The sequence below is a fragment of the Dryobates pubescens genome, chromosome 15 (genome assembly GCF_014839835.1).
Source record: "Dryobates pubescens isolate bDryPub1 chromosome 15, bDryPub1.pri, whole genome shotgun sequence".
Classification (NCBI taxonomy): domain Eukaryota; kingdom Metazoa; phylum Chordata; class Aves; order Piciformes; family Picidae; genus Dryobates; species Dryobates pubescens.
The window spans coordinates 9740787-9754420 of NC_071626.1; the positions used below are offsets into that span (position 1 = coordinate 9740787).

At 42.1% G+C, this 13634-nt stretch overlaps 1 protein-coding gene across 13 annotated transcripts in view; it reads left to right on the forward strand.

Moving 5' to 3' along the window:
* RBFOX2 (RNA binding fox-1 homolog 2) overlaps positions 1-13634 on the forward strand; it is a 168370-nt gene that overhangs the window by 143758 nt on the left and 10978 nt on the right. For 9 of the 13 annotated variants that reach the window (XM_054168058.1, XM_054168070.1, XM_054168060.1 and 6 more), the window contains 5 exons: positions 2016-2108; positions 4969-5029; positions 7335-7388; positions 7525-7617; positions 8741-8873. In XM_054168058.1, coding sequence (XP_054024033.1) covers positions 2016-2108; positions 4969-5029; positions 7335-7388; positions 7525-7617; positions 8741-8873 — 434 coding nt within the window. The remainder of the gene's footprint in view (positions 1-2015; positions 2109-4968; positions 5030-7334; positions 7389-7524; positions 7618-8740; positions 8874-13634) is intronic. The other 4 variants (XM_054168061.1, XM_054168065.1, XM_054168059.1 and 1 more) reach the window with 3 other exon arrangements.

The window sequence follows — 13634 nt, forward strand, 5'->3', positions numbered from 1 at the left end:
ATTATCTGAAGCTTTATATTATTGAGTTGGAGCCCAAAGGAATGCTGTCGTTGATCTCAACTTTGCAGTGCTTGGCTGAGTTCTTTTACAATTGCCATTCAGGAGGGAAAAAAGGCAACACAGACACCACCACCAAAAAGAAAAGAAAACATACCTCTGCATTTTACACAGTATGCAGTTTTGTGCTGGAAACCTTGTTGTGGATTATAAAGGCCAGCATGTGCAGAAGGCTTGGGCTTTTTAAGATTAGTGTTGTAAAGACCTTTAAAAAGCATTTGAAGAATGATGGTTTGCTTGTGTCTGGTTGCTAACAGTGCTTAGAAATTAAGATGCTGGTTTTTGGGGGACGTCCAGTCCCTGTCAGCTTCAAGGTGCCTGGAGGGAGCTGTGAGGCTAGCATGCCTTTTCCCTGGCAAGGCCTAGCTTTAGATCGTTCACATCACCTTGCTCTCCAGTAAGTATCAGGAATTTCCATTGCAACAAATGCAAGCTTTGTTCTTCCTGTCCCTGAGGGTATTGGAGCCAGCAGAGATTACTCTCTGTATGCTAAACCTGTATTTGTTTTAGACTAAGCCACAGGAACCAGTTACTTCTGTTCTTAAGATACCCTAAGAGCAAAACACAATGAAGTTTTTGTTTGTCCCCACTCTCTGTAATGGCATGAAGAATATTTCATCACAGTTGACTGTAGTAAGATACTATTTGTTACCAGTTCAAATCCGAATTCCCTTAGTCACATTGGCTTCATTTCAATGTCAGTACGCTTGTCTCCATGGAAGGAAGCATGATGTCTTACTGTGCCCTGTTACATGACTGCACGGGTTGGCAGCAGCATGAGCATGTAGGACAGGTGTGTTGCATGTACCTTCATGGATGCCCTAAACCCCACTTTGTTGAAATAAAGGGACGTTTTAATAGTCCTTGAGCCTTTGTGGCTGCTCCAAGGAGGACATACCAAGTTTTTCCTCAAAATTCACAGTCTGTCTAGGCAGAGATTTGTTTCTATCCACAATACAGAGGTTGCCATCTTGGAACAAAACCAAATAAGATGGTTAGTAGGGCTAGAGAGAGGTAGTAATGAGTTAACAGTGAAAGATAAAACCTGCCTTTACTAACGAATCAATGTTAAGGTATTGAGAGATACTCTCGAGTCCAACACTTCTATTAGGAAAATTTTAAAACTAGAATATATGATTCACTAAATCTTTTCCTGTTTATTTGATGGTGCCACCCAGAAGCCCTGCTTACTTTCAGGGCTCCATGCATTATTAGGGAAATTACAGGCATAGGAGTAGGCATGAGCTGTGCCCCGAAGAGTTTACAAGGAATGCTTTACAAACAGCCCTTCCTCTCAACAGCTTTCTAAGGTAGGTAATTATTATTGTCTACATGTTACAGGTGGGAAAAGCAAGGTGCAGTGTTTGATTTGCCCAAAGCTTCGCAGAATTCCTTGTGCCAGGTGTGATCTCAGATCGCCACTTGCTCTCAGAGCAGTTTCTCAAGAGACTGAAGTGCTGCTCAGTGTCGCTGTCCTGTGCTGTGTTTGGGGCGGGCAAGGGCTCCTGCAAAGCATGTGCATTGATGAGCAGAGGGAGAGGAGCCCTGCTTGGGCTTGACCAGCTTGCCCGTGTCAGAGCAGGGGTTTCATGGTTTTAAACAAACAAGCAGAACAAACCAAACCAAACCAAAAAATTGTCTCGAGTAACTTTGTACTTCTTTTTTGGTCTGGCCTCAATTGCTTTTATGTTTTCTCTCTCCTTTTTTTTTTTTCTTTTTTGGTTGTTTTTAATTACTCTTATTATTCTTATTATGATTACAGTTCTTTTATTTTATCAAATTTAATTTCTTTCATTTATGAAACATGCATGAACCGACAATGTGACTCTAGGAGGTTATTGCTGAGTTGTGCTGATGTCGATTTCATACTGTGATATTTTTTTCTCTATTTACCTAGAGATCAGTATTTCAATATATAACGATGTGCATGTTTTCCCCCCTTCTCCCGCTGCATGCAGGGATTCGGGTTCGTAACTTTCGAGAATAGTGCTGATGCAGACAGGGCCAGGGAGAAATTACACGGCACCGTGGTAGAGGGCCGTAAAATCGAGGTGCATGTCTTCAGTAATTCAATTTCTTCTTTATATTTATTCTTTTGATTTCTTTTTGTGTCTTGCCTCACTTATTTCACATTTGGATCCCAGTCTCGTGTGTGCGTGTGTGTTTGTGTCTGTGTCCTTCACCTCCCTGCACTGAAATGTATAAAAAGTTTACACCCCTTATGGAATATTTTTATTGTTGTTTTGGGTGTTTTTATCTTTTCTTTCTTCTTTTATTAAGTTGTTTGTTGTTTTGGTTGTTGTTTTTTTTTTTTCCCACCCACTCCAAAGTTTTGCCCTTCTGCTGTCTTGATTTTTCCTTTGCTTCAGTTTGCGAGGCTCCAATTCCTGTTATCAGGCCTGAACAAAAGTAACTGAAAGAGTACTGTCCAACTTCTAACTCTGTGTCCAAAAAAGAAAGCAGGGAGCCAGCCAGTATCCTCTGTTTCCTCTGAGGCCAGTTCTCCTCCATCCAACTGTGATATGATGCCCTTGATGGGAAGGGACGGGAGACATGGGGCAGAAGCCCTGAGTGGGCTGTGCTATACACGCTGCTGGTTTCTTGACCTGCCTGCAGTCAAAGAATCGCTTGGTGAAAGCTAATCCTTAATGCTTCTAGCTCTCACCACAGGGGGTTAAAAGGTTAATGCTGCTGGCCACCACGGCCATGTATTGGGCATGCCTGGTATTGACCAGTTTGGTGTTCCACTGTGCTGAAGGCTAACTGGCGTCTTCCCTCCCTCCCTCCTTCCCTCTTTCTTTAAAAAAAGAAAAAAGAAAGAAAAAAAAAAAAGTACAACTATTGAAACCAAAAAGCCACCGTTTTTGAGTAAGATGTCTGCATATTTTGCCTTTTTTTTTTTGTTGTTGTTTTCTTTCCTTTTTTTTGTTTATTTCCCTTTTCGATGGTTTAGCGTTTAGGGCCCTTCACTTGACTCACTCTTTCCATGGTAACTATACACAATGCTGGCGATGGTACGAGTTGGCGGTAAGTGAAACGAAAGCGCTAGAGAAGAAGCTTTTTTTTTTTGTTCCTTCTTTATTATTTTTTTAAATTTTTTTTTAATTTGAATTTTCTTAAAATTGCAAAAAAAAAAAATGAAAAATTTAAGAAAGAAAAAAAAAAAATCCATCTGCCATCTCACATTAACACTACGAAATGTGATTTGACTTGTTGTCCCCACCCACCTCCTTCCCCCTTTCTCCCCCTTTTATTTTCAATGCTGTTGAGTAATGCCGCCTGGACTTTGGATGTACATTATCGTTTTGTAGCAGTCTGAGCTGTTTGATTACTGACTTCATGGTGATTTCCCCTTGCACATCTTACTCAGAGTTACTGAACTCCAGTTTGGCTGGTTTTTATTAATGCACCCATTTCCTCTTCTCTCTTTTCTGCCCCTCCTTTCTGCTGCTCTCTTTCTGAGACCTGTTTGTAGCTGTTACTGTTTGTTTTCCCTCTTTTTCTTTCTCTATCTCCCCCCTCCTCCCTGGTTTATTTCTTTATTTGGTTAAATGCAGCTGTTGATCTCTTGCTGACTGGTGGTTTCTGATTGGTTCTGGCAATTTTTCCTTTAAGTGCTTGTGTTGCACTTTGCTGTAGCAGCTGATTTCAGGCACTCGCTCCATCTTAATGATTGTCTGTGAGACCCTATCTCCTTTCTCCTCCTCCCCTCCCCACCCCCTGAATCAATTGTGGTTGTTGTTTTTTTTTTCTTTCTTTCTTTCTTTTATCTGTGTGTGTTTAACTGCATGCTCTCAGTCTCATCATTGTTGTTTCCCATTCTTTCTTTTTAAATGTGTAATGTTTCTATTGTTTTGGGGCTGAAATGAGAGTAAAATGTAGCTTCCGGACTCCCCACCCCGCATAAACTTAACCATCCATAGATCTCAAGTGCCTAAGGCAGCTTTTACTTTTATATCAGGTTTTTTTTCTTCCACACCCTGAACTCAGTTCCCATTTGGCATAGGTTTTGAAAAATTATTGATGTTTGACAAAGACTTCACCCTCCTTGCAAGAACTTTGAGGCTGTCTGACACGGGGCTGCAGTAACTTGGCTTCCAAACTGGTCCATCTTTTCTTTATCAGCACCATCTCTGTGGTAACACCCCACTTGCTTGAGCAATCAAACTGCTTGAAACTATACAGAGCTCTGTAAAGAGGGTGGAGGACACTATAAAGCTAAAAAAAAAGACCCATGTCTATTGCTATCTATTTTTTCTTTTTGCTCCATGAGATTTCTGATGAGTAAACGATAATTTGGAAAAAGATCTGAAAATTATGGGGAGGAAATCAGTGTATATAGGCAGTCCAGATGCTTGATGGTGTTCAGATATCTTCTCAACCCTTAGAAGTTCAAATCTAAAGCTGATGGACTCCAAGCTGCGTTTCTCTATGTAAAAAGTAAGCCTGCCAGTGACCTGCTGGGCCTCAGTGGTGAGCTTGAGAAACAAGTCGGCTTGTGCATCACCTGGTTCAATTCCCTTGTCCTGGGCTGCAGAAGTTATCACTGCCTCTTGGAACAGAACCTGGACAAAACCTCCAACGTTTTGCCCTTTTGATCCAGGAGCTGACAATAAGCACGTGGTGTGGTGGTGGAGAATCTGCACTTCACTCTCGCTGGCCTTTTGTTTAATGCATAGTTTAAAAGTGCCATGTTTAGCTTAACTTTTATAATTAAATGACAACTGTTAAAAGTAATTTAAAGATTGCATTTTTATAAAATTAGCTTAATTTTTTTTTTTTAATTTTTATTTTTTTTTTGCTGATAGAAGTAAAATATGTGTGTGTGTGTTACTGGAGAGCTTCCCACCATTTTCCCTAACGTCCTGTGCTTCCTTCCCTCTCCTCCCCCCTCCCCTTTCTTACTTTTAGGTTAACAACGCTACTGCACGAGTGATGACCAATAAGAAGATGGTCACACCTTATGCAAATGGTAAGAGAGACTGTTTGTACTAATGATGACCTGAAAAGTTGGAAGACAGGCAGAAGGGAAGAGGCATCATCTCTCCTCAGGAGCAAAACAGACCTCAAAAGAAACAACAAAACCCCATAAACACTAATTTGTAGCATTGTCCTTCAGTATAACCCTCAAGGATGTATGGAGGAATACCATTATACAAGTGGAGAAGTAGGGACAGAGAGGAGTAGTGACATGTCCAACATGGCCAAGCTGGGTAAAGAAACCAAGCACCGATGGATTGCCTGCCACTACTGCAAGCTGATGCTGTACAGTGGGATGTGCAGTACTCCCGAGTCTCATTGCCATCGTTTAAAGTATTTACACCATTTAAAGTATTTACACCCATTTAAATACTTACATAATTGGATGTACTTCAGTTTAAGTTCTAACTGTAAAAGTACATCTGTCCCCAAACAACCAGGAAAACAGAGGCATTGCACTACTTGTTTGCTTGCTGTTTGTTACAGACTGTGCTTGCGCTCAGTCATTTTCCAGTCAGCCTGAATAGAGAAAGACCAAGTTGTTTGGGTAATGAAGAATTATGTTTTGTCAGGATATCTTGGTGGTTCTCTCTGTGCAATAATTTTGTTGCATAGGCATATATAGCATAAAAAGTAATTCTTCCCTTAACAGAACTAAATACTGAGATTTAGAAGCTCAGTCTTTGTCCTGAAACAGGCAAAAAAGTTCTTGGTCTGAAAATGTTCCCAAACAGCTACAAAAAGGCAGGAAGCTATATATTGGTAGTTGCTAGTGTGAGAATCCATTTTGATTACAGTGTAAGACTTGTAAGTTTAGAACATAAGAATTTTATTTGTGCCTCTTGGCAGATAAATTTTAGAGTGGTTACAGAGCTGGGGAAAGAGGGACGAGCAGAAAGGCTGGGGTTCTGAGTGTCAGTGTCTGAAAGGAGCCAGGAGATTTTGTAGCGAAAGGCAATGTAGCTATGTTGCGTTGTCCTGAAACAAGGGCAGAAATTTAGCTTGCTGGTGAAACCCTGATAACAGACAGGAATATTTTGCTTTCATAGCCAGCAATTTAATGGCAGTTTTAAAGCTATACAAATGTATTTAGTATTAGGCTGGTCTTAAGGCATACCCATGAGTGGTTGTATGATTACTAAGTTTGAGGGTTGATCTTGGTTCTCTCATTGCCACCACTCCAGTATTTTGCCATCAGGACGGGCAGCACAACAGCAGTGTGCCCAGTTTTGCAGAGGGAGCATGCTCTGCATCTCTCGTTGATACTCTGCCAGCCGATGAAGGGGTGGTGTTGATGGGCTGCAGTTCACAAAGTTGTTCATATGGTTTCTAGTCTGGTTAGTGGTGTTGAAGTGCAGTAAGTGCATCAAGACTCCAAGAGACAAGGGAAGGGTATGGATTTTTTAAAAATCAAAATGCCTCTATGATTGCAAGCTGAACAGCTGAGATCTTACCTGAAAGGAATGCTTTGTGGAAGCCAGCTCACATTATGTTGTTAGCTTTACACCCCTTCTCTCCTGTGACAGAAAGATGGGGGTGGAAAGACAGATTCCTAGATTTGGCTGGAAATGGGTTCCTCCTTTCATACCTGGGCCATGACTTCTTTAAGGGCTGTTCTCCTGTAGGCTTTATGTTGATGATTTGCAGTTCTGCCAGTTATCCAGATAATACAAAAATCAGTTTGCTGGGAAGTCTTCCACCTGAAAAGCAGTGTAAAGAGGACAGGAAATACTGAAGTAACAGAGAGAAGAAACTGAGATGAATAGACTGGATTGCTTTTCTGCGCCATCTATGTGTAATTCAGTTAGCGGTGTAATTCAGTGTTGCTTTTTAGCAGATTTCTAGTGAATAAGACAGAAGGATACTTTGAGAATTTAAGGCTGCAAATTGCCCAGGGTGGCAGCCTGGGCTGGTGGCTTTAGAGAGGTTTTTGGATCCGCAGCATTCCCAGTGAAAGCAGGGAGCAGCTGGAGGAGCTGACAGCAAGGGTCATGCAGAGAACACAGGGTGGCAAGGCGCTTACGAGGTAGTTGGCATTCCCTTTAGCCTTCGCTGTGCTGCGGATCATGTGATGTTTTGCTGTTCCCTCTGATACAGCAACCTGTACCTAGAGCTTGACATTAGAAAAAGGCAGTTGGCCTCCATCTACACCAAGGGGGACTGAGGCGATGCAGAAATTGGAAAGAGCTGTGCATGTGAAGCTGGGGCGCATGCAAGAGACTGTTCCCCCTACCCACGCTGCCCGCTCCTTCTCTTGGTGTAGATGTTGGCATTCACTGCAGTCTTTGTTGTTTCAGGTTGGAAGTTGAGTCCTGTGGTTGGAGCGGTGTACGGCCCTGAGTTATATGCAGGTAGAGCTTAAGTAGACACTTCCACTTCTGCCATTTAACTGCAGTGGTGTTTCATGTTCTCAATCTGTTGTTTCTTTATAACCTTTTTTACATCTTGCTTTTTTTGTTTGTTTTATTATTTTTTTAATTCAATTAGCATCCAGCTTTCAAGCAGATGTCTCGCTGGGCAATGACGCCGCAGTGCCCCTGTCAGGAAGGGGGGGTATTAACACTTACATTCCTTTAATCAGTAAGTAGCTCCTGCTGGCCCCTGTGTTATTACTGTGCTTGAGTTAATGATGACCTGTTACCCTTCTTCTCTCCAGTCTGTATAATATATACTTGAAAGGATGGGTCTCACTGGGAGTGAGTTTACCTTGGGCCAAAGTACACTGTGCAGTTGCTGTAGCTTGTTCATCTGCATTGTGTTTCTGTACTGGTGAATGGGTCTTTCTGAGTGATGAGGAGGCTGCAGAACAAGGGGAGAGTGTGTGTGAGGAATAAACCATTCCCTTGCCCCCCTCCTCATTTTGAAATCAAAGAAACCCAACAGACAAATCCCAGAAGTACATATTATACAAGCTGCTAAACTGCGAGTCTGCAGGGCCCCCAGTGGCATGTACCTGGACACAGGTTGGGTTGGGTTTGGACCTTGGGACTCTTTCCCTCTTGGGCATCTGTTTTTATTATGTGTTTGCAGATGCCTCTGAGGTTTTACATCCTTTCATCCTGAGCCAGTTTACTCCAGTGTAAAACACAATAATGCAGGCTCCACTATAGATGGAGGCAGTCATTGACTGCACTTGTTAATTGTAGGTGGGCTCGCAGAGAACTGGCACTTTATTGGAAATTTCTGCTGCTGTTATATGGGATATCTTGTCTTTCAGGCTTTAAAATGAACATACAGAGGATTGGGTGGCAAAGAGTGGGAGGGGAAAGGAGGGAAGAGACTGATGTAAGTTGATGGACTTCAAGGGCCTCTTGACAAATTATTTTAAAGAGCCTCTGCAGTTTTGGAAGAGCCGCCTGCTATATTGATAGCAATTCTCTGCGCTTCTCAGACTCTAACCAGACTGCATGGCGGTGTCAAAAGGTGGGGGGATTTGTACCCTGTATGTGGTGGGTGAGGCATGCCAAAGCATTAACCTCTTGCATGCCAAACCTCTCTGCAACCCCTCTTCCCTGATAAGGCCATGGTGTAGCAGGAAGTATGTATTGGGTGCTTGCTGGGTTATAAGCATGCCCCTCTGCAGGACTGATGCAAAAATGTCCCACCGCTGTGGAGCTATTGTGTCACTTCGTTTGAAGCAGGTGCTTGTTCTCTGGGCAGGAGCTTGGATCCTTTTCACCCTCCACCTTGTCTGTCTTTGCAGTTCCAGGCTTCCCCTACCCAACTGCAGCCACCACAGCAGCCGCATTTCGGGGAGCGCATCTGAGGGGCCGAGGAAGGACAGTGTATGGGGCAGTCCGGGCAGTACCTCCCACAGCCATCCCTGCCTACCCAGGGTAAGCACTGGTCATGAGAGCAGAGTGCTCTGCACAACCGTGTCAAAGAGCTAATCAGTTAACTAAAAATACTAAACTTGTCTGGATGGTGAGAGTCAGGGTATTGCTAGTGCCGGAGCATTCTGCACATGGTGGCATCAAGTGGGGGGCAAATCTAAATTTTTCCATGTTAAGTTCTGGACTGAAACAACTTTCAGTACTTACAACAGCTTAAAATGCTGATGGATTCCTTCTCATAATTTTGCAATTTGTCTATGAAGTATTCCTCAATATGTTCAAGTGCTGCTGAGAAGGACACAAAGAGAGAAACTCTAAAATTTCTGAAAAGGTTCTGCTCTTTGCATTTTATTTGCCTTTTCATACCCAGGAATAAGGAATATTATCCATTACCTTCATGCCTCACCATCTGACAGTAGGATACAGAAGAGCCAGTTACCCACAATGGATTTGCTTTCTTTGTTGGAGACGGTTTAAAAAGGTTTAAAACAAAGATTAATCAAGTCCATTAATTTAAAGCTGGGAGTGTTTGGGATAGAGGGAGACTGAAAGTGCAGCATTCTTCTAACTGTTCTATGAAGCACTGGTGAATGCATGGCCTTAGTATTCTTTGCCCTCTGACTTTTTGTGAGTAATACAGTGGAGCAGTTGCTGTATAAAAGTACAGGGAGGTAGGTTTGTATGTGAGTGTTGTTCTGGGGTTTTATTTCTCTTAAGTGTGATGGAATGACAGATAAATCAGCAAATCCCTTTCAAACTGTCTTTTTGTGTTTCTGGTCTTGAGGATGCTTTATCCCTATTGCTTGTCTCTGCAATTCTGTTTGCCATATTTTCAGGCAATGGAAGAGTAGGAATAGGAGTGAAATCTTCCCAGCACAGGGAAGTGGACTTACCCTTTTTTTCTTCTATACTAGCCCCGAAAGGGAAGAAAATAAATGATAAATCCTTTATTAAAAAGAGAGGTGGAAGCAGCTCACAGCAGTATGAGGAGCCAGCCCGATGTATTCTGAATAGGTTTTCAATACCTTCTGTAGGAGACTGGCCCTTTCCTTTTAGAGTCCAGTCTGATATTTAAAGTAGAGCTTAAGGAAGCAAGCTGCAGTGGTCACGTGTCTGTCTAGCTTTGCTTACCAGCAAATCTGGCAATGTTTTTATTTAAGTCATTGCAAGACTTTAAACAAAACCTCTTGTCTGAACATATTGGCCTTCCAAATACAGCATTTTGGGTTTTCAGATCCACCTCATTTTTGCTACCACTCCTAGTTCATCTTCTATATCCTCTAACCATAGTCTTTGACCTGCAATGTGTATGTCTGTTGCTCTAAAAATGACCCAGTCCAGTTAGGAAGTGCTCAACAGTGAAGCAGAGAAGCAAAGCTGAGTTAAGTGCTGCCGTCTAGCAGAATATTAAATACTTGCAGCAGGGAAGGGGAATGAGCTCTTCACCCCTGGGAGTAACAGCTGGAGCACTCCTAGCAAGAGGCTTTCGTGAGTCACTGGCCAGGCTTGTCTTTGTAGATCTAGCCTGAGTCCCATATAAAAGGTTTATTTCCATTTGGATTATGGGCCAGGCTCCAATGATTATCCTCTCCAGATACTGTCTCTTGACTGTGTTTATGTTGAATTTGTCTGACCCTGCTGACTTCATGTCTTCATGGGCAGCTTATTATCCAGTAAGCATTTGCAGGACAGCTGTAAGCAAGGCAGGTTCAGAAATGGCCCAGAACTGTCCCTCGTCCCAAGCACTGGAATGTAATTAATTAATTTTGGTGTTGATTGTCATCACAGTTTGAATCTCTACAAGGTATTTTGTAGAGGGATTTTGATTCCTGGTGGAGTAATACAAAACGTGTTATTGAGTTCCATGGTGCAGTAAGCTCTGAGGACAGCCACCACTTTATATGGGCACCACTCTCTATATGGCACATTCCTGACACCTTAACCCTGCAGCAGTTGCTTTCTTCCTGGCAAGTGGAACGATGACACCATGAGATCAGGCAGCAGCGCACAAATGATCAAGACAAAATAATGTGAAAGAAGACAGTAAAGCAAGCTGAAGGTTAAGTCAAACCTGGTAGAAAGAATTGTTTTTCATAAACCTTTAATGGTGTTTAAAATTTAAGTTGCAGAACTTAATGGTATCACTGCATTTGAGAGCTTAGCAGAATTTAACAGAAAATAGAGAATGTAGATCAATAAAAGCCCATTGGAATTGCCATGCTGGATCAGACCTGAGGGCCAGTCAGGTCATAGTAATTTCAGGTAGTGTATAGTGCTAGATACTCCAGATGAAGGCACAAGAAATCATATTGTTTGTCATAGTTTTAACAGGCTATGATTTAGTAATGCATATGTGGAATGTACATCCTTGAGTATGGAAGGCTACTCTTACCTTAGCAATTGGAGAGGATATTGGATAGTCACCTGAGCCTGACTTGAGAATACAAATGCAACCTTCAGTTTGTACCCTGGATGGTGTTCAGTAGAAGTAAGGTGATGTTATACCCTCTGATTACACAGTATGAGTAAAACCTGTACTGGAGTATTGCCTTGGTTTGCAGCAGCCATGCTTTCTGAACAGAAATGCTGACAAATTGCACTTGAAACCAAAATGCATAAGAGTTAAGCACTTTGGAAAAAAACAAAACCTCCTCTCAAAATTAAATAAGCTTGATCAATTTATTTCTCAAACTGTAGGATATTCATTGACTTGTTCATGGTCATTAAGTACCATGAAGAGTAGGCTGGCCATAGTAAAGAATAATTTAATCTAGGAGTGTAACTCTATCGACGATTCACTGACTCAAAGCTCAAAGTAGATAAAAGTCAGACTAGATATAAGGCAGTAGGGAGCTTTGTGGGTTTGGAGTGAATTTTTTTGCTTCCTTTTGCAACAGAGTGAACTGTTGGGACACCAAAATGATATGATGCTGCTGCTTTACAAAATCAGCATATTTCTTTTTCTCATGGATATGGTTTAGCTCAGCTGCTGGGCTTTTTGCAGATGCCACTGAGATTGGATGGGCTTCTGGGCTGGTTTATGTTTCTGGTCAGTCTACAGAACCAGAACTGGTCTCTGTGGTTCTCAAATGAAGGAATTCTGTCTGGTTTTGCTAGCATTAAGAATCACAAACATGGATATTGTAGCTTGCAAATAAACCTTGCTAAATTTCAGTCCTGGCAATTGGTGCTAGTCAAGTCCTAACTGAAGGAGAGAGAAGAGGGTGCATGTGTGCTTGATTGTTTGGACCCAGAAAGTCTTACTCTTACCTGTTACTAGTGTTCCTTGCAGGTTTTTTTCTGGAGAGCTCTGCTAGCATCTCTTACTGAAAGGATTCTAAGTTACAGGAATAGTGGCCTGATCCAATGTGGTAATGTTTATATTCATCCAGCTGATTGTGTTCAGAATAACTGATAAAACTGCTAACCTGTTCATAAACCGACAGTCACTTCCTCTGTCATACGTTTGCCTTTCCTGCAGGAGCAGGTGGAGTATCACTGCTAAAACTCCTGGTCCTAGATAGAGAACCCAGCAATGTAAGTCACTGCCCCAGGAGCCAAATTCCTTGTTATGTGGTTGTAAAAATACAGCTTCAACAAACATGATCTTATGGCCTGCTTCTCCCTGCTGAAGTGGCTCCCCCTTTCCTCTAACAAGGGTCTCTATCTTCATATCTGCTCCCAGCGCTCTTGAAGGCCATAGTAACTATCCATTGGGAATGGAGTATACTTTTCCTGGGGAAGACAGCAAGACTAAATTATTCAAGCAGTAGCTAACACTGCAACAGATTTCTTTTGATTTTATTTTCCTTTTTAGTAATAGCATGCAGAATTTTGGCGAGATTGCTGGGCTTTTCTGTGTGTGCGTGCCTTACAATAGGTGGGTGTCTGAGGGTGGCAGGCTCTTGTCAACATTTCACATTCCATCTGATGAGTAAAAAACTACAATCAAAAGAAAAGTTAGTGTTCCATACCTTTTGCTTTAATGCTACTGCAATGTCATGCATATTAGATCCATAAACATCACAGATGAGGCTACTGCTTTTTAAAGCCTTGAGCGAGTTTGTCCAGAGCTATTGAAAAGGAAAAGCAGGAGGAAATTCCTCAGTATGAAGTACATGCTGAACTCAATGTGGGTGGGGGGCATCCCTTCTCTTCCTTCCTCATCCTTCCCTGACCCTTGTCCCCAAAAGTGAGCTGCGTAGTCTTAGGCCAGCGAATGCTCATACAAGAGTGACTCTCTGGGAACCCAGGCTCTGGTTTAAAAGTTGTCCTCCTTGAAGTTCTGAGAGAAAGAAAACAGTGGTTTAAAGCAGAAAAAGTACCATCCCATGGAAACCCTTCCAGTTGCTCCTCTCTGCTATGGAATAGGTCATTACTACCAGGGACTCCCACTGCACCTTTCAATTCTCGGACCTTGGACCAGTCACCTAACCTTTTTAGCTCATTATCTCTGCTTGTGAAAGCAATGCATTGTGGGTATTTTTGGTTTTTTCTTTTTAATTACATTTCTCTGTGTTTACTTTGATCAGAATTGATTGACTTGTTTTTCTGAGGTGTTGCATCAGTTCTTTAAGATGCTGAATAATAATACTTTGCATGCTTGTGTGATCAGCCAAATCTTATTGCATGTCTAATGTGCAGGGCAAAAGCAGGTGATGTATGGATGTCAGAAACAAAGTCATGCAGCCCTGTGGAGCTCAAAATATGTAATCATACAAACTCTCTGAAACGTGCTTCCAACATAGGTGACTCCAGCCCCTC